The sequence below is a fragment of the Callithrix jacchus genome, chromosome 7, assembly GCF_049354715.1.
Source record: "Callithrix jacchus isolate 240 chromosome 7, calJac240_pri, whole genome shotgun sequence".
NCBI classification, from domain to species: Eukaryota; Metazoa; Chordata; class Mammalia; order Primates; family Cebidae; genus Callithrix; species Callithrix jacchus.
In genome coordinates, this window is record NC_133508.1 from 72,747,873 (window position 1) to 72,773,098 (window position 25,226).

Genomic DNA, 25,226 nt, shown 5'->3' on the forward strand with positions numbered 1-25,226 from the left:
CTGAGGAAGGGCGGCAGCAAGGCTCTCAGACCTCTCCTCAGCCCGGCCAACAGCAGGGAAGAGAAAGCGAAGCCCTTTCAAGGGTCTCCTTGTTACTCTCCAAGCCTCCCGACGTCCCCTGGGCCGTTTTGATTTAGGTGGTTTTGAGCGAGAGTGTGGACTCGAAACTGCCCACCCAGCCCCAGCGCCAAAACCCCCAAGCTCCAGGGTGGGATTAGGGAGTCCTAGCCCCGCACCCGCTCTCCCCCAGTCCCCGCGGCGGGTGAGTCACCCGAGCGCTCCCTACATAGTCCTCTGGCGCTGTGGCGCGTACCAACGCGCGGACGCAGGGGGAGGCAGCTGGCGCTGCTAAGTCCTGGAGTCGTGGCGCCAGCTCGGCCGTGGCCGTGGGAGAGGCGCCGGGAGGCTGAGGATGCAGAGCTGCGGGGCGGGGACGGCGCGGGCGGTGCAGACACATGGGGCTGGGTCCCATTGCGCTGCTGGAGCGGATCCCCCCTCGTCGGATTTGGTACGCGCCAGCGGGAGGCCAGGCCCAGCCCGGGCGGTACAATAGGGTTGGGCCGAGGCCGTGACTGGGCCGGCGCCGGTCAGGGAGCGGGATCGCGGCCGCAGCCGAGGGACCCTGGGCAACTGGCACCTCCGAGCCTGGCGGGTCACCTGCCTCGACCTTCCCCGGAGCGCCCCTGCCTCCAAGTAGCTGCCCGGCTGGCCGGGCCCGGCGTGATGCGCCGCGGGACCCCTGTCCTGGCCGCCGGCCGCCGCCGCCGCCGCCGCTGAGACCCCGAGACCCCCAGTGACGCCGCAGCCATGGAGAGCTGCCCGCGTGCGGAGCTGGGGGCGGGGGCACCCCCAGGTATGCGGGGAGCCACGCCAAGGCGAGATAGGGGGAGATGGGGTGGCCGAGGATGAGGCGGGCCGGCTGGGCGGGGACCCCTCCGCCGCCGCGCCCTCTGACCACTTGGAAGTTTAAAAATAAAGGCTGCGGCGGCTGCGACTCCGGGCTCCCGGTGCATCCTCTGACAGCTGTCCCCTCCCCCACCCCTGGTGCCGGACGCAACGGGCGTCGGGAACCGCGGGGACCCCGCGCGGGAGTTGTTGGGGTGACCCTTCTGCCCCAGCTTAGTGCCATCTCGGCTTCCCCGCCCCCACGTCCCTTCCCGATCCACCCCAGGCCCTGAAGATCCTCTTCCACAAAGCTAGGGCTTCCGTCCCTTTCCCCATTCCCCGTGGCACATGTGACTCCAGCCTGAGTGTGTTGGGGATCCGGATTCTCAGGCCTGGGCCCTGCATACCGAGGCCTCGGCCTTAGTATCCCTACCCTCAGGCCCTGGCCCAGACCTCGCCCCCACCCCATCCGTCCAGCTGCCGCGCAAAGGGCCTGTTGCTGCTGCGGGCCGGCGGGGAGGGGAAGGGAGGGAGGGCAGGGGAGAGGGAGGTCTCTAGCCGCGGCTGCCAAGTAACCCGCCGGATAAAGGCGAGGGGGAGGGGGAGGCGGCATTGTTTGGGGCGAGGGCGGGAGCTGGGGAGTGGGCCGTCTCCCCTGCAGCCAGGCCTACTCTGGAGCCCACCCAGCCCGATTCGGGGACAGAAGTAAATCTGCTTCTCCTGCTTGCCCTCCTTCCCAGCCTCTCGGGGCCGAGTCTCCCACTAGAGAATGAGGTAAAGGCTACAAGCCGGCACTCTCCGGACCTGCCACATCATTCCCCAGCCTGAGGCTTTGATACCTCCCTCCATACTTTCTTTTCTCTCTCTCTCTCCCCACACCCCAGACCACCAAAGCTCCCCTTCCCTCCCTCGCCCCACCAACTACCAGTGCCCAGGACTTCTGCAAATCCCATTCGGATCTGGGAGCAGCTGATGAGGGGGTGGGGACAGGTTTCTGGTTGGGCTTGGTTTTGGAGGGAGGCAATTTCTTTTTCTTCCTGGAAGGGGAGGGAAGAACATGATTACTGAGGACCCAAGTTCTGTTCCTATTGACTCAGGGGGGAGGTGGCCCCATCCCCACACCTCCATGGAGTCCTGAGCCTAATCCTGTCACCTCCCTGCCCCTTAGGGTGTGGGCCCAGGATGAAACAGTTTGTGTGTGGGTGCGGAGAGCCCAGGATAAGGTGGGGCCGATGGTCTGTGGGTGGGTTCCTCCCCATGCCAGCGAGGATGCTTCTAGGGGACTCTTCGGGTGTGGGAGCTGGGAGAACAGGGAGGTGAGGCTACCATCAGACTGGTGGGTTTCAGGAGACTTGTAGGCTGGGCTAGAAACAAAGGTGGCTGGGTCTGTCTTGGTTCGTCTGAGCCTGAGAGGGGACATCCAGGCCCAGCCTGAGTCCATCCTCAGCTTACTGGCCCTCTGCACCTCAGGGCCTCTGGCACTGGTGTATAGTTGGGGGCCTGAGTGGGGGGTGGTGACTGGGGTATAAAGAGCCTGAGCTGGTGGCTAGTTTATAATTAGGGCACTTGGGTAGGATGCCTAGACTGAATATGAGAGCATGGGTGAGATGCTTGGCTGTCCTGGGGGCAGGTGGAGGCTGGGTGGTGGGGGGAGGGCTGGCGGGGGGGATGCATATAGCCTTCCTGCATTGGGAGGACTCTTCTATATGCAGGGATCTAGATGGAGTCACACAAGAACCTGGATCAAGATGGTGGCTCTTCCCCACACAGAAAAGTCAAAGGTGACAGGATTCCTCCATGAGGCTTTCCAGGAGTAAATGGCATGCTCACAGCATGTGCCCTGTGAGAGTCTGAGGCATGGGTCTGAGTCTCTGAGAGGATGTGGCATGATCCCTGCTCCCTTTGAGTTCCTTTGTGCACGTGCACACTGAGCAGTAACGGGGTGGCATGGAGGAGAGGACAAGTGTGGGGTCCACTTTCGAGTCAGAAAACCTGGATGGAAATCCCAGTTAGCCATGTGCCAGCTGCTGGACTGGAGCAAGTGATTTACCTCCTGGAGTCACAGTTTCTGCTCCTGGAAAATGGGGGCAGCGTTATCAACCTTGTGGGGTTAATTTGAGGGTAAGAGATGATGTAACTCAGGGATTCTGGCACGCAGACACCAGACACCTGCAATAAAGTGTTATTATCATTATTGTGGTTATGCTCCTGTAACCAGTGCCAGCAGGGAGGTACGAAATACAGGGGAGGGTGGGAGCAGGAATTGGAAGTCAGGATGTAGATTCTGGGATCAAACCGTTTAGGGCTCCACTTTGTAACTTACCTCTATGTGACCTCAGTAAGTTGCTTAACATAAGTCTTAAGTTTGCCCATCTGTAAAATGAGAATCATGCTAGAAATTATCTTATAGGGACATTGGCATCATTTAATTAGGATGAACACAGAAAATACTTAGACTAGGCCCTGGCACGTAGTTAATGCTAAGTAAGTGCCAGCAGTTTGTTTTTTGTTGTTATTTTTAGTTCCCTCAGAAGCCTGAGATGTGATTGATTAGAATTGTAGAAGGTAAATATAAGACAGAGGGCAGGCGAGAGGGGAGTTCTAGGCAAACGTGAGCTAGGGTGTATCCAGGGTACAGAGGGGCCCCATACCTCAAGTGGGACAGTGGGAATAGGAGAGAAGACCCAAGAAACGGGTACAACCGGCTATCCAGCACACCTATGCTGATGCCCCACCGTGTGCCAGCTCGGCCCAGGCTATGTGGACAGCAGAGAAGTGAATCAGGGTCTTGACCCTTGGAGAACTCTTAACCTGGCCAGGGAGGCAAATGCGTTTACTGCAAGGAAACCAGGTATAATGGTGATAGTGGGCAGTGGAGTCTGCTTGGAGAAGGCTTCATGGAGGAGGCAGCATTTGAGGTGGATCTGAAGGGATGAGTAGAACTTGGAGAGGCCGGCGCAGTGGGCTGTGGCCATATATACAGCAGCCGGCTGGCTGGCACCTCCCCCTGACAGCTTCCCAGTCCCTTCTTGGGCTGGTGGGCCCAATAATGAGGCCTCTAATGAGCCCCTAATGTGCAGTCACGCATATGCAAATGAGGTGGAAGGGGCACCCGGCCAGCTAGGGTCCCCCTTCCCGAGAGGATAATGGGGAAGGGTTGAGGGAAGGGGCTGAAAGCTGGGCCCAGACTAGAATGGCCATACTTGAGGTCCATTAGGATAGGTCTCAGGTCTGACCCAGGCTGGAAATTAGGCCACGGGCAGCTGGGACCCATGTCCTTGGTCCCTGCTGGGCCTTGGGGCTAGTGAGGGAGCCAACCAGCCAGGCCCAGATAATGCAGCTTTGTTGGCTGGTGGTAGCTCTGCCTGGCACCCAGGGGCACAGCCTTCAGTGTTTCCTCCACCACCTCTCAGCTGCAGCTCTGCCCTGAGGGGAGCAGAGAGCCTGGGAGGGAGTAGGGAACATGGTATTGCTGTCCTTATTAGCGATTCTCACCAGTTGTAAGGAAAGATGTGGGCCAGGTAGAGACTCTCCGGTGAACCAAGTTGTCGTCCATTAATTATCTCCCACTTATTATCTCCTATTCATTAAGGGCCTTCTCTGTGCCAGGCACAATGCTCAGCATGTCACAGGCATTGTCTCATTTGTCCCTCGTCACAGTCCTGTGCGTAGGGACTAGCATTATCCCCATTTTACAGATGAGGCTCAGAGAGATGAAGTCACTTGCCTAAAGTCACACAGCCAGCAACCAGCAGAGGCAGGATTTGAACTCAAATCTATCTGACTCTGAAGTCTGTGCCCCAAACCTCTAAGCTGAATTACCATGGCTAAGCCAGCCAGTGACAAGGTCTGGACCGCTTCCCTCCCATGACTGGCTTTGTGTGGGCATCTTGGTCTTGGGGACCCCATAATCTTTTCTCTGGCAGGCAGAGGTAGGCCCAGCAGAGCCTGGGGTCCTGTGGGAAGCCTGCCAGCTTGGAGCCTAAGCAGTTGAACCAGGAGGGAGCCCTGGACCCAGGTGGTGGTAATAGTCCAGCTCAGGGGCCATCTCCAGGCCTTGGCATGAGGGTGAGCCTCTGCCTTCAGCATCTGGGCAACAGCCTGAGCAGCCCTGCTGGGGCTGAGGGAGGGACGTGGTGGGGCCCAGGCTGCGGGATGGGGTCATTTCCTGCCGCCTAAAATAACAGGAAGTGGGTGCTCCTGATTGGAGGCTGGGAACAATGGCTGCCGGCTAGGCCAGAGAGCTCCTTCAGATCTGCAGTCTCAGTTGGGTTCCCGGCTTTATCACCCACAGAGGTTGATGCCCTGGCCCCAGCGCCCAGCTGCCCAACCGCTGGAGCAGGCTGCCCCCCTCCTAGGGCACTCCTTCTCAGAGCCGGCTGAGCTCGGACCAGGCCAGGAGTAATGCTGCCCCCTAAGGGTCCCTCCTGTCCCAGCCCCACAATTACGCATTCCCCAGAGTTTGTCCTTTCTACCGACCTCGTATTCCCCCAGCCCAGATCTCTCCAGGAGAGGAGGCTGCCCCCACGGGGATGCAGGCTTGGTAGACTGTCACGCTGATCGGGTCCAAACCACGTCTTTGCTATTCAGCAGCTGTGGAGCTTAAGCAAGCGTCTTAATCTCCGAATCTGCTTCCTCGTTTGTAAAATGGGGTAGTAATATCTACCTCATAGGATTGTGGCAAAGATTAAATGAACTAATGAGTTTAATGTGTTTAGCTGTGCCTGACAAAAGCATTAGCTGTTGCTCTTGTTAATCGGACTTTCTCCGGGCCTAGGGAAATAATTTGCTCAGAATGGGCAGAAGTGACCTGAATGAGGCTGCATAAATATTACGGGGACATTGTGTCTCTGTGTGCTGTGTGTCTCTGAGGCTTCGTCTGTGCCTCAGAGGAGGTACCTGGCCCCGTACCTGTGTGGGTATATCTGTGTGTCTCAGATATGTGTAGAGTTTTGAATTCCAGTAAGTCTGCTTTGTGCGTGCGTGTGTGTGTGTGTGTGTGAGAGAGAGAGAGAGAGAAGAATGTGTCTTGTCTCTCACCGTTGTGCAGGTCCTGTCTACATTGTCTAGTGTCTGTCTGCATGGTATGCACATGTCTGTCTCTCCGTGTGTCTCTGCCCTCTGCCTGCCTCTCTTTCTCTGCTCTAGTATTGTCACCTAGGAATCTTCAGTGAGAGCTAGGAGGACTCTTGCTAGGGATGCTGATCTCTGTTCTGTGTTCTCTCTGCCTCATGCCTCTGCCTCTCCCATGCTTCCTGCCTGCACCCTGCCCGCTCCACCCGACAACCAGCCCTCACCTGGGCACTCCCTAGCGCTGCCCCCTGGAGGTGGCTGTTCTTCCCCACCTCACTTCCGGCCTCCTGGGGGCCAGCCTGGGCAGGAGCCTGCCTTCCCTACATTCCTGCACTCTGAGCTCAGTGCCTGCTTGCCCCACCTGCACCCTTCACTTTTGTGGGGAAGTCTCCCTGGGGGAACCACGGAATCACTTCCCTCTTCAGAGGACATGCAGGAACTTCAGGGTGGGGTGATGTGACCGCCTACCAGAAATAGCATGACATAAGGGTGTTAAGGGTTTTGTCATCGGACAACTCGGGGTTCAAATCCTACCTCTGACACTGATATGAATAGTCCACTTAATCTGTCTAAGTTCTGTCACCTGTGAAATGGGGGCCATCATAGAACTTTAGGATTGTCATCAGAATCAAATGACATAAGGGAAAGTGCTTGGTTTCTGTTAGGGCTTCAGTAAATTAGTTTGGGCCTGGGAACTGGCTGGGTACATGCAGGCTCTGAGATGAACATGACATTTAGAGTTTAGACAGACTAGGCTTTGGAGCAGCCTGAGTGTCTAAATACACGCTAGCTAGGTAGCTTTCTACAGTAGCCCCCCGACACACACATATCTACATACCCAGCTACCCACGCACCCATTGGACATTCATTAAACAGACACAGAACTCCTGCTCTGTGTCAGACAGGTCCTGTATAAGACTCTGGGCCTTCAAAAAGGACTAATACTGAGTTTCTTCTCTTGATAAGCTCTTACACTGACGGGGCAGGGGAAAACAGAAAAGCTAGACTGAGTTATCAGTGTTGTGAGAGGAATATTTGACCCAGCAAGAGTTGTTGGGGTGGGAGGAGGGAGAGACAAAAGGAAAGGACTGCCAGCTCCCAGAGGGTGGAGTTGGGGTGTTTAGCATTCTGAGACATGTGACAGTCTCTCTGAGGGACTTGACCCTGATCTTTCTGCAGAACCCAGGCACAACCCCTCTTGAGGCTCTTAGGAAGACAGGACTTTCTGACCCCACAATGCAACCCGCCACTGCACCTTTGCCCTTCTAATGCTCTTAGTGCCAAGAAATAAATACAAACTATTTGTCTCTTATCTCATTCTTTTTTTATTAATTTTTAACTTTTTTTAAAAATAGAGTCGTGTTTCACCATGTTGGCCAGCATGGTCTTGATCCCTTGACCTCGTGATCCACCCGCCTCTGCCTCCCAAAGTGCTGGGATTACAGGCATGAGCCACCACGCCTGGCTCTTATCTTATTCTTAACAAATACTTCTGGTAGATATTCGTGTAGCAAAATAAAACCAAACAGTGGCAAAACCTTACAATCTGGGGTAGACCAAAAGTAAGACAAAATTAAGTAGCCAAAGGACCATATTTGATGGTTGAAAATGAGAATGATCAGACAAGATTAATCATACTATATAGATAATGAACCAAGGAGTTAATTTGGCTTAATGTGATCTGCCCCACATAACACTGTCCCAGTGACATTTCATCAGGGTTGGCATAATTGTGAAGAAAATATTTGTATTCAGGGTCAGTCGTGTGCCGGGTCACAAGAGAAGTTTCAGACTTCTTGTTTGCCTCTTGAGAAGTTTTTCTTGTTAAGCTGCTGGAGTAAACACTCATTATTATTTTTATTAACTTCCACCTGTGTGGCTTAGTCCAGGAAGCTGCCCAAACACTCATGAGATGGAATTGTTTTGCTTCTCTTCAAGTGTTTATCCTTTTGCAATAAGTTGCCACATAGATCTACACTTTTTTTTGTTGGGGACCGGGGGATAGGGTCTGATTCTGATGCCCAGGGTGGAATGCAATGGCACAATCTCAGCTCACTGCAGCCTCCACCTCTGGGTTCAAGAGATTCTTGTCTCAGCAAATAGGAGCTAGCTAAGAAAAGAGGGAAAAAGGCTGGGTGTGGTGGCTCACACCTGTAATCCAAGCACTTTGGAGGCTAAGGTGGGCGGATCACCTGAGGTCGGGAGTTCAAGACCAGCCTGACCAACATGATGAAACCCTGTCTTTAAAGAAAAAAGAAAAAGAGAAGGGGGAAAGAGTATGTGCAAAGGTTCTGTGGCAGGAGGGAGTGTGTGTGGTCATCAGCCTTAAATGGAAGCCTTAAAGGAAGGTCAGTGTGGTTGGAGTTCAGAGAGCAAGTGGGGAGCAGGATAGGAGAGGCGATACGAGAAGTTAGGGGAGAGAGTCAGGGACTTCGGACTATACTGGACTAGTAGGGTGAGTTCAAGAAGGGAAAGCCACTGACAAGTTTCAAGTGACAGAGTACCATGATTAGATTCGCATTTGCTCTGGCCGCTCAGTGGAGCAGAGAGTGGGAAGGGGTGCAGGGGAGCAGTGGGGGGGACTTTGTATTCATCCAGGTGAGAGCAATGATGGTGATGATGATCTCTGCCTGGGTGGAGTTCATTCATTTCTTCATTCAACAAATAGTTATGGAGCACCTATGTGCCAGGCTCTGTTTGCCCCAAAGATAGGCCAACTAACAAAATAGGCAGAAATTTGTGCCCTCATGGAGATTATATTCTAGCAGTGGGAGACTGTTAAAATGGTGTTAATACCTATGGAGAAAAAGGACTTGGAAAGAAAAATCGACAGCTGGAAATGGGAGGGAGACTTCAACTGCAGTTTGTGGTTTCATTTAATTTTTTTTTCTTTTTCTGAGACAGTGTCTTACTCTGTTGCCCAAGCTGGAGTACAGTGGAACAACTGTAGCCTCCAACCCTTAGGTTCAAGGTATCCTCCTGCTTTAGCCTCCCAAGTAGCTGAGACTACAGGTGTGCATCACCATGCCCAGCTGTTTTGCTTTTGTTTTGTTTTTTTGGTTTTTTTTAGTTGAGATAGGTTCTCGCTGTGTTGCCCAGGCTGTTCTCAAGCTTGGCCTCAAGTGATCTTCCCACCTCGGCCTCCTAAATTGCTGGGATTACAGGTGCAAGCCACCTTGCCTGGCCTTTATTTAATTATATTAATTTTTTTTTTTTTAGAGACAGAGTTTTGCTTTGTCACCCAGGCTGGAGTACAGTAGCATGATCATAGTTCACTGTAATCTCAAACTCTCCCATTTCAGCATATTGTGACACCTGGCTAGTTAAAAAAATTTTTTTAGAGATGGAATCTCACTATGTGGTCCAGCCTGGTCTCAAACTCCTGGCCTTAAGAGATCCTCCTGTCTTAGTCTCCCAAAGTGTTGGGATTACAGGCACAAGCCACCACCACAGGCCTGCAGTATGTAGTTTTTTGTTTGTTTCTTTTTTGAGACAGAGTCTCACTCTGTCATCCAGGCTGGAGTGCAGTGGCACAATCTCGGCTCACTGCAACCTCCACCTCCCGGGTTCAAGTGATTCTCCAGCCTCAGCCTCCCAAGTAGCTGGGATTACAGGCACATGCCACCACACCCAGCTAATTTTTTTATTTTTTAGTAGAAATCGGGTTTTGCTATGTTGGTCAGGCTAGTCTCGAACTCTTGACTTCAGGTGATCCACTAACCTCAGCCTCCTAAAGTTTTGGGATTACAGGTGTGTGCCACCATGCCTGGCCCAGTTTGTAGTTTTAAATAGGGGGTAAGGGAAGGCTCCAGTGAAAAGTGACATCAGAGTAAAGACCTGAAGGAGGGGAGGGAATGAGGAATGCAGAATCTGGGCGCAGAGATTTCAGGACAGAGGAACAGCCACTGAGGAAACACTATTTCCTCAATACAAAGCCCTGAGGCAGAAACCCCCCCAACACGCTTAAGGGACAGTGGCTAAAAATCTGAGCAGGGGGAGAAAAAGAGATGAGGTTGAAGAGGTCAGGATCCTGGGGAGTCTGATAGACTATCATGATGACTTCGGCTTTTTCTTCCCCTCAGATGGGGAATCTTTGCAGGATTTTTGTTGGAGGAGTGATGTGATCTGACTTATTTTTAAACAATCACTCTGGCTACTGTGTAGAGAGAAGACCCAGGGGGAACAAGACCGGGAGCAGGGAATCTGTTATCAGGGCTGACAGTAGCTCTGACCCAAGTGATAGTAGTGGAGATAGTGAGAAGTGATTAGATTTGAGATCTGTTTTGAAGATAAATCCAAAAGGATTTGCTGAGAGATTAGATGTGGGGTGTGATGGAGTGGCCATTAGCTGAGATGGGGAAGGTGGGAAGGAGTAGGCTTTTGGGGAAGATCAGGAGCTCAGTTTGGGATGTGTTATATTGGGGGCATTTGTGAGACGCCAGGGGTGTCAAGCAGGGAGTTGCATGAGTGAAACCAGACCTCAAGGGAGAGGTCTGGGCTGGAGACACAAATTTGGTTGTCGTCAGCAGTGATGGCATTTAAGTCTGTGAGTGTGGGTGAGGTCACCAAGGGAGTGTGTGTGGACAGAAAAGAAATGAGGTCCTCGACTCAGCCCTAGGGCACTCCAACGCTGAGAGGTTGGGAAGTTCAGACAGGATCAGCAGAGAAGACTGAGAGTGACAGCCAGCAAAGTAGAAGGAAAACTAGGAGAACGTGTTGTCTTCAAAGCCAGGGAAAGGCAGAGTTGCAAGGAGCTGTCAGAAATCAACTGTGGCAGATACAGCTGCATAGCGGCCAAGGAAGATGAGGGCTGGAAAACCGCCTGCTGGATTTAGCAGCATGGAGGTCACGGGTGTCCTTGAGAAGAGCAATGTTGCAGAGCGGTGGGGGTGAAGGCCTGGCTGAAGCATTCTCTTTTGCCAGAGATGGGGAGACGTGGATATATTCTTGGGGTAGGTGCTGCTTACCAAGCCCCTGCCAGGTGCCACAGATAACGTACCCATCTGTACCAACAACTCCATGAGGGAACTGTGGCTCACACAGGTTCAGGCCTTGCCCAAGGTCTCCTGGAGCCGAGATCCTCATTCAGACCTGTCAGACTCTGAAGGCTATGACCTTCCTGCTCCACTACATCTGACGCTTGGGTGCAGGTTCTTCCAAGCCTCATTCCTTTGCCTCCTCCCAGCCTCCCTTCACCTGGCGAGTCGGGACCTAGCTGGGGATTCTCTGACTGTCTTGTCTGGTGGGTGTGATTTGCCTAGGTATAGACAAACACCCGCCTACCAGTTTTCCTTGCAACACCTGCAGCACGCATAGGTGCTTGGAGAATGGCAGTAAACAGGCCTCACCCTCAATTTTCAAGCTTAAGACTTACACACCCAGTGTAAGTGGCTTCAGACCTTCTGAGTTCAAATCCCAACTCTGTCACATACTAGTTGCATGACTCTGTGCAGGTCACTTAGCAGGTTGGGCCTTCCTTTGCCTCACTTGAATAATGGGGATAAGAATCTCTGTCTCTCAGAGTTGTGAGGATGCAGGGTGCATCACTGTTAGTGAGTAGTAAGCACTCACTAGGGTGAGTAACTGATTTTGTGACTATCGGAATTAGTAAAGGAGTTTGCAGCTGGCTGGGGAATAGATTAGCAGTGACCAGGCAGCCGTCTCCTGCTGGTATGGGAAGAGATGGGTGGCATGGAGCCTAGGAGCTGCGGAGTTGGAGGGGTAATGGGGGAGAGAGGGCCTCAGCTGGGGCTCTTGCCTGGAGCCCAGAAAGCTGGATGGGAAGGAATGAGGGGGGAAATAGTGTGAGCCTCAGATAATTTATTGCATAAAATAAATTCTGAAGGCAGTATGAGCCCCTATTCCCGCATACTGCTTTCAGTAAGGCAGGAGGGTATAATGGGTAAGGACAGGGGCTCTGATGACAGCTACTGGGTTCAAGGCCCGGCTCCTTAACGGACCAGCAGAGTGATCTCAAATGACCTCGCTTTTTTTGCTTCATCTTTTTTTACTTTACTCTCCTCATCTGTAAGAGGACTCCTTCATAACTATTGTCAGTGAAGACTAAGTGTATAAGGCCGGGCTCGGTGTTCACACCTATAATCCCAGCACTTTGGGCGGATCATGAGGTCAGGAGATCGAGACCATCCTGGCCAACATGGTGAAATCCCGTCTCTACTAATACAAAAATTAGCTGGGCGTGGCAGCGCGTATCTGTAATCCCAGCTACTTGGGAGGCTGAGGCAAGAGAATTGCTTGAACCCAGGAGGTGGAGGTTGCAGTGAGCCAAGATCATGCCACTGAACTCCAGCCTGGTATCAGAGCTAGACTCTGTCTCAAAAAACAAAAACTAATATGTATAAAAATTATTTGCACATAGGAGGCTCTCACTAAATATGTAAATGTCAGTGGCTGTTATAACAAACATTCATCACAATACTGTGAGGCAGGTAATACTTGCATCTTATTTATTTAATTTTTTTATAGAGACAGGTCTTGCTGTGTTGGCCAGGCTGCTCTTGAACTGCTGGCCTCAAGCCATCCTCCCACCTCAGCCTCCCAAAATGCCAAGATTACAGGCATGAGCTACCATGCCTGGCCCAATATCTGCATTTTATAGAAGAGGAGCTCTGCACAGAAAGAGTCCGTAACTGACCCAAAGTCACAGTTAGTTAATGGAGAAGCCAGAATTCACATTTAAATAATCTGGCTTCAAAGCCCAAACGAACAACTGGACTCTCACCTCCCTGAAAAAGGTGCCCAGAGTCCCAAAGGCAACTCCTTGGGCATGTCCCCTCCCCACACATGTTGTCACTCAAAGGGATGAAGAGTTTGCCACATCCCAAGAGGGCCATAGTTCCCAGAAGAGAGAACCTAGTTTGGTGGAGATGCTGAGTAAGAATGAAAAGCATGGCTGGGCATGATGGCTCATGCCTGTAATCCCAGCATTTTGGGAGGCCGAGCCAAGTGGGTCACTTGAGATCAGGAGTTCGAGACCAGCCTGGCCAACATGGTGAAACCCCATCTCTACTAAGAATACAAGAATTAGCTAAGCGTGGTGGCGGGTGCCTGTAATCCCAGCCACTCAGGAGGCTAAGGCAGGGGAATCACTTGAACCCAGAAGGCGGAGGTTGCAGTGAGCTGAGATTGCACCAATGCACTACAGCCTGGGTGACAGAGCAAGACTCCCATCTCAAAAAAAAAAAAAAAAAAAAAAATCCCTGGCAGCAAGCTGACTTGGGGGCAAAGAAAGCAAAACAAAAAGAACCTGAAGCTAAGAGAGGTTGACTGGCTTGTCCATTGTTGTCTGGTGGAAGCAAGCCTCCCTTCCCATCTTCCTCATCTGGCTGACTGTGAGGCCTGTCTCTCAATTGCCCCACATGTGTATATGTCAAATCACGTGGCTTCCTTACTTGGCACCTCCATGTCTTTTACAGGGTTTCTACAATAGTCATGTCTTAAAAGCAGAAATGTCGGTGTGGTTCAGGAGAGAAAAGATTACGAAGTGGTCGTAGCTTGTTGCCAATGGGAATCTTCACAGCAAAGGATCCCACTTGAGCCCATACTTAACGTCCTTCCTCTTGGTCAGTCCCATGTCCCCAGCACTGGCACCTTCTGTGAACAGACCTTGGGTTGGGCACAGTCACCCAGAGGTAAAGCAGAAAGGAGAGGGAGGCAGACATAGAAATAAGTCGGTGCATTTGGTGCACCAATAAGTGCTACAAGCTTGTTCTCAGCTTTTCCAATGCACCCTGCTCCTTTCTGCCCTTTCACATACACTCTTCTCTGCCAGGACCTCTCCTTCTCGCTTTGCCAACTCCAGCTTACCCTTTGGATCTCAGCTTGGTTGTTACTTCTTCAGCAAGCCCTCCCTGTATAGGTTAACCATCTCTGCTGTGCTGCCCCAGACATAGTATTTATTCTCTATTGTAGTTGCCTAGCTATTTGTCTGTCTGCCCTGCTACAGGGTAAGCACCACAGAGGCAGGGATCATGGCTATTTTCTCACCATTATATTGTGAGTATCTGGAACAGGGTCTGGCACATAGAAATATATCAAACACACGTGAATGAAGAAGTTGGTTGAACAAGGGAGAGGGCCACATATTGAGCTGATGGCACAGATGAGCAATCTGACCTCTCTCCTCTCTCCTCTCTTTCAGCTGTGGTCACCAGGACCCCCCCAGAGCCAAGACCTTCTCCAGAAGGTGACCCTTACCCACCACCACCACCGATGTCAGCCCTGGTCCCTGACACTCCCCCAGACACCCCTCCTGCCATGAAGAATGCCACTAGCTCTAAGCAGCTCCCACTGGAACCAGAGAGCCCCTCAGGGCAGGTCGGGCCTAGGCCAGCCCCCCCAAAGGAAGAGTCCCCTTCCTCTGAAGCAAAAAGCAGAGGACCTACCCCACCAGCCACAGGCCCACGAGATGCCAGACCTCCTCGAAGGAGCAGCCAGCCATCTCCAACAGCAGTGCCAGGCTCTGACAGCCCTCCCACAAAGCAAGGTGTGTGTAATGACCCCTGGCCTGGGCATAAACCTCTTGGCTCACGGTCCTGGCCCTGGATCATGCCAACTGAGAGAGTCCCCTTTGCCCTGGAGGAGATGAAGAAAGGATGGGGTGAGGTCCAGAGGAAGGACTCTTGAGGCTGACTCCTCTTCGGTGACAGCCTTTTAACCTGTCTGTTCTTGTTCCTTCTGCTCAGAAGTGAAGAAGGCAGGAGAGAGACACAGGCTGGCAAAGGAGCGGCGAGAAGAGCGGGCCAAGTACCTGGGTGAGTGAGCAGGAAGCCACATCATCTTCTTCATCGTCACCATCAGCATTCTATTAATAACACCAGCACATCTGCAACACTTAATTATGTGCACTGTGCTAAGATGAGGACACACATTATCTCATTTAATCCTCAACCCACTTTGAGGAGGAAACAGAGGCTCAGAGAGATTAAATCATTTGCTAGCTGGGTGTGGTGGCGCCTGTCTGTAATCCCAGCTACTTGGGAGGCTGAGACAGGAGAATCGCTTGAACCCCAGAGGCGGAGGTTGCAGTGAGCTGAGATCACACCATTGCATTCCAGCCTGGGCAACAAGAGCCAGACTCCGTCCCAAAAAATAAAAATTAAAAATAAAAATAAAGAAATTATTTGCCTAAGCCACACAGCTAGTAGAGTAGCTGAGATTCAGACCCAGAAGACTCATTTTACCCGATCCCATGCTTTTTTTTTTTTTAAAGACAAGAGTCTTGCTCTGTCTCCCAGTCTGGAGTACAGTGGTACGATCGAGGCTCACTGCTCTCTCTACCTCCTTGGTTAAGCAATTCTGCCTCAGCTGTCTCTAGTAGCTGGGATTACAGGCACCCGCCACCTTGCCCGGCTAATTTTTGTATTCTTAGTAGAGATGGGGTTTCACCATGTTGGGCAGGCTAGTCTTGAACTCCTGACCTCCTGATCCACCCGCCCTGGCCTCCCAAAGTGCTGGGATTACAGGTGTGAGCCACTGCGCCTGGCCCCATGCTGTTAATCACAGTATGTGGACATAAGTCAGGTAGGCCCCCAAGTCAGTTGGGGATCTCACACTAAAGCATTCATTTCTCCTTCGGCCCTGAGAGCTCATAAGGCCAATGTGGGGAGAAATAGGCCTTTCTGGAGTTCTGTCTTCAGGAAGCCCCTCAATTTGAGGCAGCTGTCTCAGACTGAAAGCTCCACCTAAGCAGGTGGGAGAAAGACCCACCCAGGGCGTGGGTAGCAGGGCTGGCCACTTGGAGGAGATGTAGTTGGCCTAGGCCTGCTGCAGAACCCTTCACACACCACTGGGCTCATTTTCCACAGCGGCCAAGAAGGCAGTGTGGCTGGAGAAGGAGGAGAAGGCCAAGGCACTGCGGGAGAAGCAGCTCCAGGAGCGCCGCCGGCGGCTGGAGGAGCAACGGCTTAAAGCCGAGCAACGCCGCGCAGCCCTGGAGGAATGGCAGCGGCAGAAGCTCGAGAAAAACAAGGTGCGGATGGGTCTGTGTGGATCCGTGCACACGTGCTCACCATCTGCATACTGGTGCAGTGTGTATGCACATCACGGCTCTGCCTTATCTGTGTCTACGTGATCCTATCTGTGTTCACATCTACAGTTGTGTCCCTGTGTTAGAATATCTGGGCAGCTGTGCAACTGCAGGCACATTTGCTTCTGAATGTGCTATTGCAGGCCCCTGTAACTGCTTACTGTCAGTACCTGTGTTTGTACACGTGCCCCATGTGTCTGTGTGTATGTAAGCAGGTATGTGTGTGTCTATATGCAGGGATGCATTTGTGTGTGTACGTATGCAGGTATGTGTCTGTATGTATGCAGGTATGCATCTGTGTGTGTGTGTATGCAGGTATGCATCTGTGTGTGTGTGTATGCAGGTATGCGTCTGTGTGTGTGTATGCAAGTATGCGTCTGTGTGTGTGTGTATGAAGGTATGTGTCTGTGTGTGTGTGTATGCAGGTATGTGTGTGTGTGTATGCAGGTATGCGTCTGTGTGTGTGTGTGTATGAAGGTATGTGTCTGTGTGTGTGTATGCAGGTATGCGTCTGCGTGTGTGTGTATGCAGGCATGAGTCTCTGTGTGTGTATGCAGGCATGCGTCTGTGTGTGTGTGTTTGCAGGTATGTGTCTGTGTGAGTGTGCCTAGCTCTGTCACATGGGTAAAGCCCTGGCTTCAACACTGGTGAGAAAATTAAGGAAATGGTCACCTGGCCCTACCTGGGGGGCTAAAGGGAACACATAGCCCCAAGGTCACAGGACCCTCAGTGCCTGAGATGTGGCCTTGCCTGGGAGCCCTAGGTAGGGGAAGTCCCACCCTATCCTCAGAGAAGCAACTCATACACTCAGGAAATGACTCAAGAACAGTGAAAAGCTCCCCAGGAACAAGTCGAAAGGGATATTCGTCCTTAATCATAGCAAGAATTTGGTAACCTTGGTTACCTGCAGTGAGTCAGGAAAAGATTCCGAGGGAAGGGAGCAGGGAAGGCATTGTCACAGGTGGAAGAAGGGCCTTTATCCCAAATTCCATGAATGTTCTGAGTCCACATCTCTCTCTTCTCCCCACCTACCCCCAGGAGCGATATGAAGCAGCCATCCAACGGTCAGTGAAGAAGACTTGGGCTGAAATCCGGCAGCAGCGCTGGTCCTGGGCAGGGGCCCTGCACCACAGCTCTCCAGGACATAAGACCAGTGAGTAGGCTGCTGGGGCTGGTGGGCAAAGCTGGGATGGCAAGTGAGGGAAGGGAATAACTTCCCTACAAGGAGCTGGCGGCCCCCTGCAGCAGGTGTGCTTTGCTTCATGTGACTTGTGTCTTCTAGAATGGTCTATAAACCAAACTGTCCCTTCCCACGGACTTAAACTATCAAATCCGAGATGGATTCTCTCCATTTGGTTTGTTCTTCAAACCTCTGTCATTTTAGGATTAGCCTTCTTTGCGCCTGTCAATTATTATTAGCTGTTGATACATAAAAGACTTTAATGCCCTACAGACACTGGATCTTAAAGAAACTGTCACTCCTTGTCTCAGAAGGTAGATTTTTGTCTCTGAGCTTTCTCCACGTAGGGCCACCATGGATTTTGGTCTGATTCTTTGCTGGCATGTATGTACCACTGTGTCTGGATGTCTTTATGCAATGCCAAGTTTCAGTATTTCTAGCTGTAGATCTTCAGTATATGTGCTCATGGATCTGTGCATTGTGTGTCTTAATATTTGTTTGCTTTGGTGTGTCTGTGGCCTTGTGTACCTCAGTGAAGGCTCCTAAGTCAGACAGACTTGGGTTCCAGCTCTGGCACTTGCAGCGTGACCTTTAACTTCTCGAAGTCTCCCTTTCTTCATCTGTAAACTGGGGATAATGATACTACTTGCCCCTGAGGTGGTAGATAGATGTTTGAAGGATCAAATGAGGTCACATGTGTGTGGTGCCCCACACAGTACCTGGCACGTGGTAAGCATCAACAAATGTGAGCTGTTACAAATGTCATGATTGGGTTGCTTCGATGTGTTTGTGGCTTATGTGCATCTGGGTCTGGCACACTATATGTGTTTGTGTCTCTGTCCCTGTGCATGTCTGCACACATGTGTGCATGCCCAAGTATCTGCCACTCTCTATGCCTGTGTCTGCATGTCTTTTTGTGACTCTGGATGAATATGTGGATTTGTGCAAGTGACTGTGACCTGTGTGGGTCCCGTTTAGGAACGTCTTTGCATTTGTCCCAGTACCTGGGTGTTGTATCCATAACGCCTTGACTGGGCAGTGTCAGCAAGTGCCAATGTTGGGTGGTTATGGGGAGGGTTGCAGTACCTAGCTGTAAGGAATGGCTTCCTTGGTCCTGCCAGGAAAGCTGTAGTTACTCTAGTTTTATTCATCTCCTCCCTTTGTTCCTTCTCCGTCGGCTCCCCCAACCCAGGTTGTCTCTGGTCACCTACCCCTCATCCTCCCTCTCCCAGGGCCAAGGCTGCCTCCTGCTCCTCATCCTAGCCTGCCCACTCCTCCCTCTCCCACCCTACCCTCGGAGCATCCTGCATGGAAGGCCTTGGTGCCCCCAACTGGCTCCTGCCCGGCCCGGCCCTAATGCCGTGTCTTTTCCCCTCCAGGTGGGAGCAGGTGCTCCGTGTCGGCAGTTAACCTGCCCAAACACGTGGACTCTATAATCAACAAGCGGCTCTCAAAGTCCTCTGCCACGCTCTGGAACTCCCCCAGTAGAAGTAAGAGAAGGCCCAGCCCTTCCTCCTCCAGAGCCCCTTGTAGCTCCCACCAAGCCTCCTCCAGAGCTCAGCAAGAACACCAGGTCCCTGGAGCCCTCACTTACTCCAGGTCCCCATCCCCACTCTACCCTACCCAGGGCTCTGTGCCCCTCGGGGGAGCCGGCATATGGGTCTGGACCTTGAGAACAGAGTTTGCCCTGCAGGAGGGGAGAACAGAGACAAAGCACAATGGCCCAGAGGGCAGGAAGCCTGGCAGGGGCCTCAAGAGCAAGTTGGAGGTGGTGGCTGGGGTGGGGACAGGCAGGCAGCCTTTTCTGCAACCACAGCCAGCTGGCCTGGGCCAACCTTAGGCAGGTGGCATTGCCCCCATGCGCCAGACTGGCCTGGGTGCTGTGGGGTGGAAAAGTCCCCTCACTCTGGCTCCACCCTAGAGGGTGCATGCAATCCTGCCTTCTCTGCCTTCAGAATCCCAGCCATGGCCTTGGCTGGTTCCAGGGTTGAGCCAACCAAGGTGGCATAGCCCCTGCATTCCCACCATGCCCCATTGCTCATATGTGAAGGAGCCATGGTAGGAGTTATTTATAAGTTTCTCTTGCATTTGTTTGGTTGCTTTGTTGCCTAGCAATCAAATCAGCTGCTGTACCAATCCCACCTGACTGAGGTTTAAAAATAGCCCAGCAGCTGAGGGGACAGAGCAGAGTGGCCTAGGGCAGGCAGGCACCCTAGCAGCCTCTCCCTGGCACAGGACTGCTAAAAGCTGGGTCAGAGGAGCAGACCCTCACTGTCCCAATCCATGGGGCAACCTCTGCTGGGTCAGCCCTCTGAGAGCAGGAGGGACAAGGCCTTAGACTGAGACATGGCAGAGGGCAGTTTGGTCTTCTTCCAATCCTGGATGGCTCCTTCATATATGCGCGGTTCAGGCCCTTTCACCCGGGGAGAGTTGTAGGGAGGGAACCTCATCCGATGCAGGATGTTGCCCTGGGAGGTGTCTGGTTGCCTGGGTCTGCCGTGGAAGTCCAGATCGTAGGGAGGACCAGTATGGCCCCAGCGTGATTGTGGGGAGAGGCTTCCTGGGTGAGAATCCTTGGGCTTGGCATGGGGATGGTGTCTGGTCTGCCCCCATGCCTCTCCCTGCCTCCTGCAGCCCCCAGGGTGACCAGCTTCACCTGGCATTCTCCCTCTAGATCGCAGCCTGCAGCTGAGCGCATGGGAGAGCAGCATCGTGGATCGTCTGATGACGCCCACCCTCTCCTTCCTTGCTCGGAGTCGCAGCGCAGTCACACTGCCCCGCAACGGCCGGGACCCGGGTAGGGGCTGCGACCCTGGGAGAGGCCCCACGTGGGGCCGGGCAGGGGCCAGCCTGGCGCGCGGGCCGCAACCCGACCGCACTCATCCCTCTGCAGCCGTGCCGGTGTGCCCCCGCTCGGCCTCCGCCAGCCCCCTGACGCCGTGCAGCGCCCCCCGAAGCGTGCACCGCTGCGCCCCCGCCGGTGAGCGCGGGGAGCGCCGCAAGCCCAGCGCCGGGGGTAGCCCTGCTTCTGTGCGCCGCCGGCCGGAGGCCTCGCTGGTGAGTGGCTCGACTGGCTAGAGTGGCCGCGCAGGTGGGGGACAGGCAGCCTGGAACTGGGGAACGCGGGCGCTGCTGACCTCTACTCTCCTCCTCCCCGCCCTTCCGTTCCTCCTTCCCCATCAGGTGCAGAAAAAGGAGAAGAAGGACAAGGAGCGGGAGAACGAGAAGGAGAAGAGTGCCCTGGCGCGCGAGCGCAGCCTCAAGAAGCGCCAATCGCTACCTGCTTCCCCGCGCGCCCGCCTCTCGGCTAGCGCAGCCTCTGAGCTCAGGTGGGCACGGGAGGTGCGAGGGACCCTGCCCCTCACTGGGTCATTTTTTCATCACCCGCAAGTATTTGTTGGGCACCCACCTCTAGAATGCAGTTCCTTAAGGGCAGAGTTCTCTCTCTTTTTGTTTGTTTGAGACAAGGTCTCCCTGTCTCCCAGGCTGGAGTGTAGTGGCACAATCTTGTCTCTCTACAGCCTAGACCTTCCTGCTCAAGCTATCCTCCCACCTCAGCCTTCCAAGTAGCTGGGACTACAGGCGTGCCACCACCCGGCTAATTTTTTGTATTTTTGGTAGAGAGGGGATTTTGCCATATTACCCAGGCTGGTCTCAAACTCCTGAGCTCAGGCAATCCACCTGCCTCCACCTCCCAAAGTACTGGGATTACACATGTGAGTGTGAGCCACCTCACTCAGCCTCCATTTTTTTCTTTTCTTTTCTTCTTTTTTTTTTTAGTTTTTAGTGTTTTGGTTACTGAAGTACTCTAGAACCTAAAACAGTGTGCCTGGCACTTTGGTAAGCACTCAGTGAATACCTACTGAAGGGCCAGGGCAGTGCCTCATGCCTGTAATTCCAGCACTTTGGGAGGCCAAGGGGAGGACTGTTTGAGCCCAGGAGGTCGAGGCTGCAGTGAGTTACGTATGATCATACCACTGCACTCCAGCCTGGGCATCAGCCAGATCCTGTCTTTAAAAAAAAGTTCTGCTGAATGAATGATGAATGGACCTGCCAGGTAGCACTCAGGGTGTGCTGAGGACACTTTGGTGAGCTAATACCGGGCCTGGTTTTCTTTCTCTTATTAAGCTTACAGGCTATTGGCCGGGGACAGACAATAATCAAAAAATCCCACAGAGACATATGTCATTACAAACTGGGGTATATGCTCTAAAAGGGAATGGTGGGTTTCTGTGAGAGCAAGGGGGAGGAGGGGACACTTCCCAGAGAAAGTTGGAAGTTCTCTGTGTGTATGTGTGTGTGTGTCCATGTGTCTTAACCCTTCCCTTTTCCGTTTTCTCTCAGCCCCAAATACAAGGCCCGGCCATCCTCTCCCTCCACATCCTGGCACAGGCCTGCCTCCCCCTGCCCCAGCCCAGGGCCAGGCCACACCCTGCCTCCAAAGCCACCGTCCCCCCGAGGCATCACTGCATCACCCAAGGGACGGGTTCGGAGGAAGGAGGAGGCAAAGGAGAGCCCAAGCACCACAGGGCCCGAGGACAAGAGCCAGAGCAAGCGCAGAGCCAGTGACGAGAAGGAGCCAGCAGCCCCAGCCTCACCGGCACCCTCGCCGGCACCCTCGCCCACCCCGGCCCTGCCCCTGAAGGAGCAGCTCCCCGCGGAGACCCCTGCAGGTGGGCATGAAGAGAGGGGTGGGCCAAGCAAGAGAAGCCAGCTTCTCCTGCATGGGGGTGTGGGCCGCCAGAGATGCCTGGGGACTGGGAGTGGGGCTCGGAAAGAGGAGACTCCTGCCCTCAGCGGGCCCGGGCCCAGAACACAGGCCGCTGGGAGCTGACAGCAGGAAGGCTTGCGCGCGTCCCAGGAAGGGGTGCTGGCGGTGCCTGCGTGGGTGTGCTGACGCCTGGTCCCGGATCCCCCTCCAGACGCTGCTGTCTTGACCTCACCCCCAGCCCCTGCTCCCCTGGTGACCCCTAGCAAACCAATGGCCGGCACCACAGACCGAGAAGAGGCTACTCGGCTCCTAGCTGAGAAGCGGCGCCAGGCCCGGGAGCAGCGGGAGCGCGAGGAGCAGGAGCGGAGGCTGCAGGCAGAAAGGGACAAGTGAGTGGCCTTGGGGACTGAGAGGGGGGGATCCTCGTGGGTGCTGGAGAAGAAGCGGAGCGCGAATCGTGTCCTCCGTACCCCAGGCGAATGCGAGAAGAGCAGCTGGCGCGGGAGGCCGAGGCCCGGGCGGAGCGGGAGGCGGAGGCCCGGAGGCGGGAGGAGCAGGAGGCGCGAGAGAAGGCGCAGGCCGAGCAGGAGGAGCAGGAGCGGCTGCAGAAGCAGGTGCCTCCGGCGGGCGGGAGGCGGCTGGGTGCGGGCGCAGCGGGCCGGGAGGGAAGGCTGGAGTCAGGTGCCCCACGCTCACTGGGGTCTTTGGCAGAAAGAGGAGGCCGAAGCTCGGTCGCGGGAAGAGGCAGAAAGGCAGCGTCTGGAGCGGGAAAAGCACTTCCAGCAACAGGAGCAGGAGCGGCAAGAGCGCAGAAAGGTGTGCGGGCGTGGGCGGGGCCAGGTGGGCGGGGCCTGGGCTTGGAGTGGGTGGGACGGGAAAGCGCTGGGGCAGATTCCGGTTCCTGGCCTGGAAAGGGCTGGTAGGCGCTGGGAGGCCCTGAGACTCTGAGGCAGGGGCTGGCTGGTGGGAGGTTTAGGATTAGGAGAGCGGCTCGAGCCTAACTGATGTGGGGCCTCCACAAACAGCGTCTGGAGGAGATCATGAAGAGGACTCGGAAGTCAGAAGTTGCTGAAACCAAGGTCGGAATTCCACCAAAGGGCAGTGCTGGGTGTGGGGACCAGGATGGGAAAAGGAGGCTGCGGAAAGGCATGCATGGCCAAGGAGAGCGAGGCCGTCAGGGAGGCCGATGCGGCCCGGGCAGGGGGAGGACAGAACTCTGTCCGAAGTGGCCGGGGTCGCTGTCCCTGGAGCTTGACTACTTTTCCTTTTCAAAGCAGAAGCAGGACAGCAAGGAGGCCAACGCCAACGGTTCCAGCCCAGGTAAAGACCCGGTTCTCTTCACTTCCCTCCCCTTTGTCACTTCCCTCCTCCATCCTCACCTCTTTTGCCAGACCCTGGCTGATGGCCCCTCTTTCCCTGTGACAGAGCCTGTGAAAGCTGTAGAGGTTCGGCCCCCAGGTCTGCAGAAGGAGGCTGTGCAGAAAGAGGAGCCCGCCCCACAGGAACCTCAGTGGAGGTACCAGCTTCCAATCCCAGGGTGCCTGAGCAGGGAGGCAGGCTGCGGCTGGAGCTGCGAGTGGCCAGGGCTTTCCTGGTAGGTGAGGTGCTGAGCCTGGGCCTCTACATCCACAGCCTTCCAAGCAAGGAGTTGCCAGGGTCCCTGGTAAATGGCCTGCAGCCCCTCCCAGCACACCAGGAGAATGGCTTCTCCCCCAAGGGACCCTCTGGGGACAAGAGTCTGGGCCGAACACCAGAGGCACTCCTGCCCTTTGCAGAGGCGGAAGCCTTCCTCAAGAAAGCTGTGGTGCAGTCCCCGCAGGTCACAGGTGGGTCTCCTGATTCCTGGACTCAGCTCCCTTCCTCTCAGCAGCCTTCCCTGCACTCCTCAGCCCTGCCTTCTCTTCTGGCTCCTGCTCCACGCTGAAGAACCCCAGCTATCTGGGCTTGGGTGCTGTTTGTCCTGACTGTTTCCCCTCCCTTTTTTCCCCAGAAGTCCTTTAAGATGGGTTGCCTTGGATCCGGGCACAGCTTCGAGGGCTCCTCTGCATCACCTACCAGGATGTCAGGAGGAGAAAAAGACAGAACAAAGATGGAAGTGGCCTGGGCCCCTGGGGATGGGTCCTCTCTGTTGTTTTTAATCTGCACCTTATAGACTGATGTCTCTTTGGCTGAAGCCAGATCTCCTCCCAGTGCATTCGTGTGCTTGCACGCGCAGACATCCCCTCACCCCCATACACACACATACACTCACAGCCTCTCTGGCCTCTTCCCTTGGGGGAGGGCACCTGTAGTATTTGCCTTGGTTTGGTGGGGTACAGTGGATGTGAATACTGTAAATAGCTTGTGCTCAGACTCCTGTTTGTGGAGAGGGTGGGTGCAGGAGGCAGACCCTCCCCCCCAAAGCCCCCTGGGGAGATCTTCCTCTCTCTATTTAACTGTAACTGAGAGGGATCCCAGGTCTGGGGATGGGAGACACCTTGGGTCACAGGATACTGGTTGCTTCAGGGGTACCCATGCCCCCTGCCCTCGCCTGGAATCAGTGTTACTGAATCTGATTAAATGTCTCCAGAAATAAAGTGAGAATAATTCTGCCAATCCTGCCTGTTCTTAGTGGTAGAGGTGGGAGAGGGGGCCTCCTGAGTGCTAAGAACTGAAGAAGCATTGGGCCTGGGGATATCTTCCCCACCTGGTGGTACTAGTCTTGAACCCCTCCCCTATGGTCTTCCAGTTTAGTCATGAATTCATTCATTTATTCATTCAACAAATACTGTGGCATCTACTCTGTATGAAGCAGTGGGCTATGCACTGGAGATACAGTAGTCAGAAAAGATGTAACCTCTGTCCTTGTGCAGTTTATAGTCTAGTGGGTGAGTGTCGTGGACACTGTGGGCTGCCCACTCAACATCTATTCCCATTGTCCCTTCCTCATTCCAAACAGAATCTCTTGGTCAGGCACAGTGGCTCATGCCTGTAATCCCAGCACTTTGGGAGGCCAAGGTGGGTGGCTCATGAGGTCAAGAGATTGAGATCATCCTGGCCTACATGGTGAAACCCCATCTCTACTAAAAATACAAAAATTAGCTGGGCATGGTGGCACATGCCTGTAGTCCTAGCTACTTGGGAAGCTGAGGCAGGAGAATCACTTGAACCCAGGAAGTGGAGGTTGCAGTGAGCCAAGATTGAACCACTGCACTCCAGCCTGGCAACAGAGCAAGACTCCGTCTCAAAAGAAAAAAAAAAAAAAAAGAATCTCTATTCAGGTAGCCATCTTTCTCTTATATGGCACCCATGCTTCATCAGAGGTGGGTCTTAGCCCCGAGGTGAATCAT

General features: G+C 53.9%; 1 protein-coding gene across 16 annotated transcripts; it reads left to right on the top strand.

Moving 5' to 3' along the window:
• The first annotated feature begins 350 nt into the window (after positions 1 to 350).
• MAP7D1 (MAP7 domain containing 1) lies at positions 351 to 24,492 on the top strand. 16 transcript variants are annotated; one of them, XM_078331231.1, is made up of 18 exons: positions 351 to 508; positions 14,120 to 14,464; positions 14,664 to 14,732; positions 15,786 to 15,949; positions 17,045 to 17,159; positions 18,566 to 18,676; positions 19,861 to 19,983; positions 20,080 to 20,243; positions 20,370 to 20,515; positions 21,531 to 21,859; positions 22,109 to 22,286; positions 22,373 to 22,511; positions 22,609 to 22,713; positions 22,923 to 22,976; positions 23,175 to 23,217; positions 23,323 to 23,413; positions 23,530 to 23,723; positions 23,888 to 24,492. In XM_078331231.1, the coding sequence occupies exons 2-18, from the start codon at positions 14,191 to 14,193 to the stop codon at positions 23,896 to 23,898; spliced, it is 2,310 nt and encodes a 769-aa protein (XP_078187357.1). In that variant the 5' UTR covers positions 351 to 508; positions 14,120 to 14,190; the 3' UTR covers positions 23,899 to 24,492. The 16 variants fall into 16 exon arrangements, with proteins under 16 accessions (XP_078187357.1, XP_078187361.1, XP_078187353.1 ...); XM_078331235.1 differs by having other exon boundaries at positions 22,136 to 22,286; XM_035250813.3 differs by lacking the exon at positions 351 to 508 and adding an exon at positions 558 to 853.
• Positions 24,493 to 25,226: the final 734 nt, after the last annotated feature.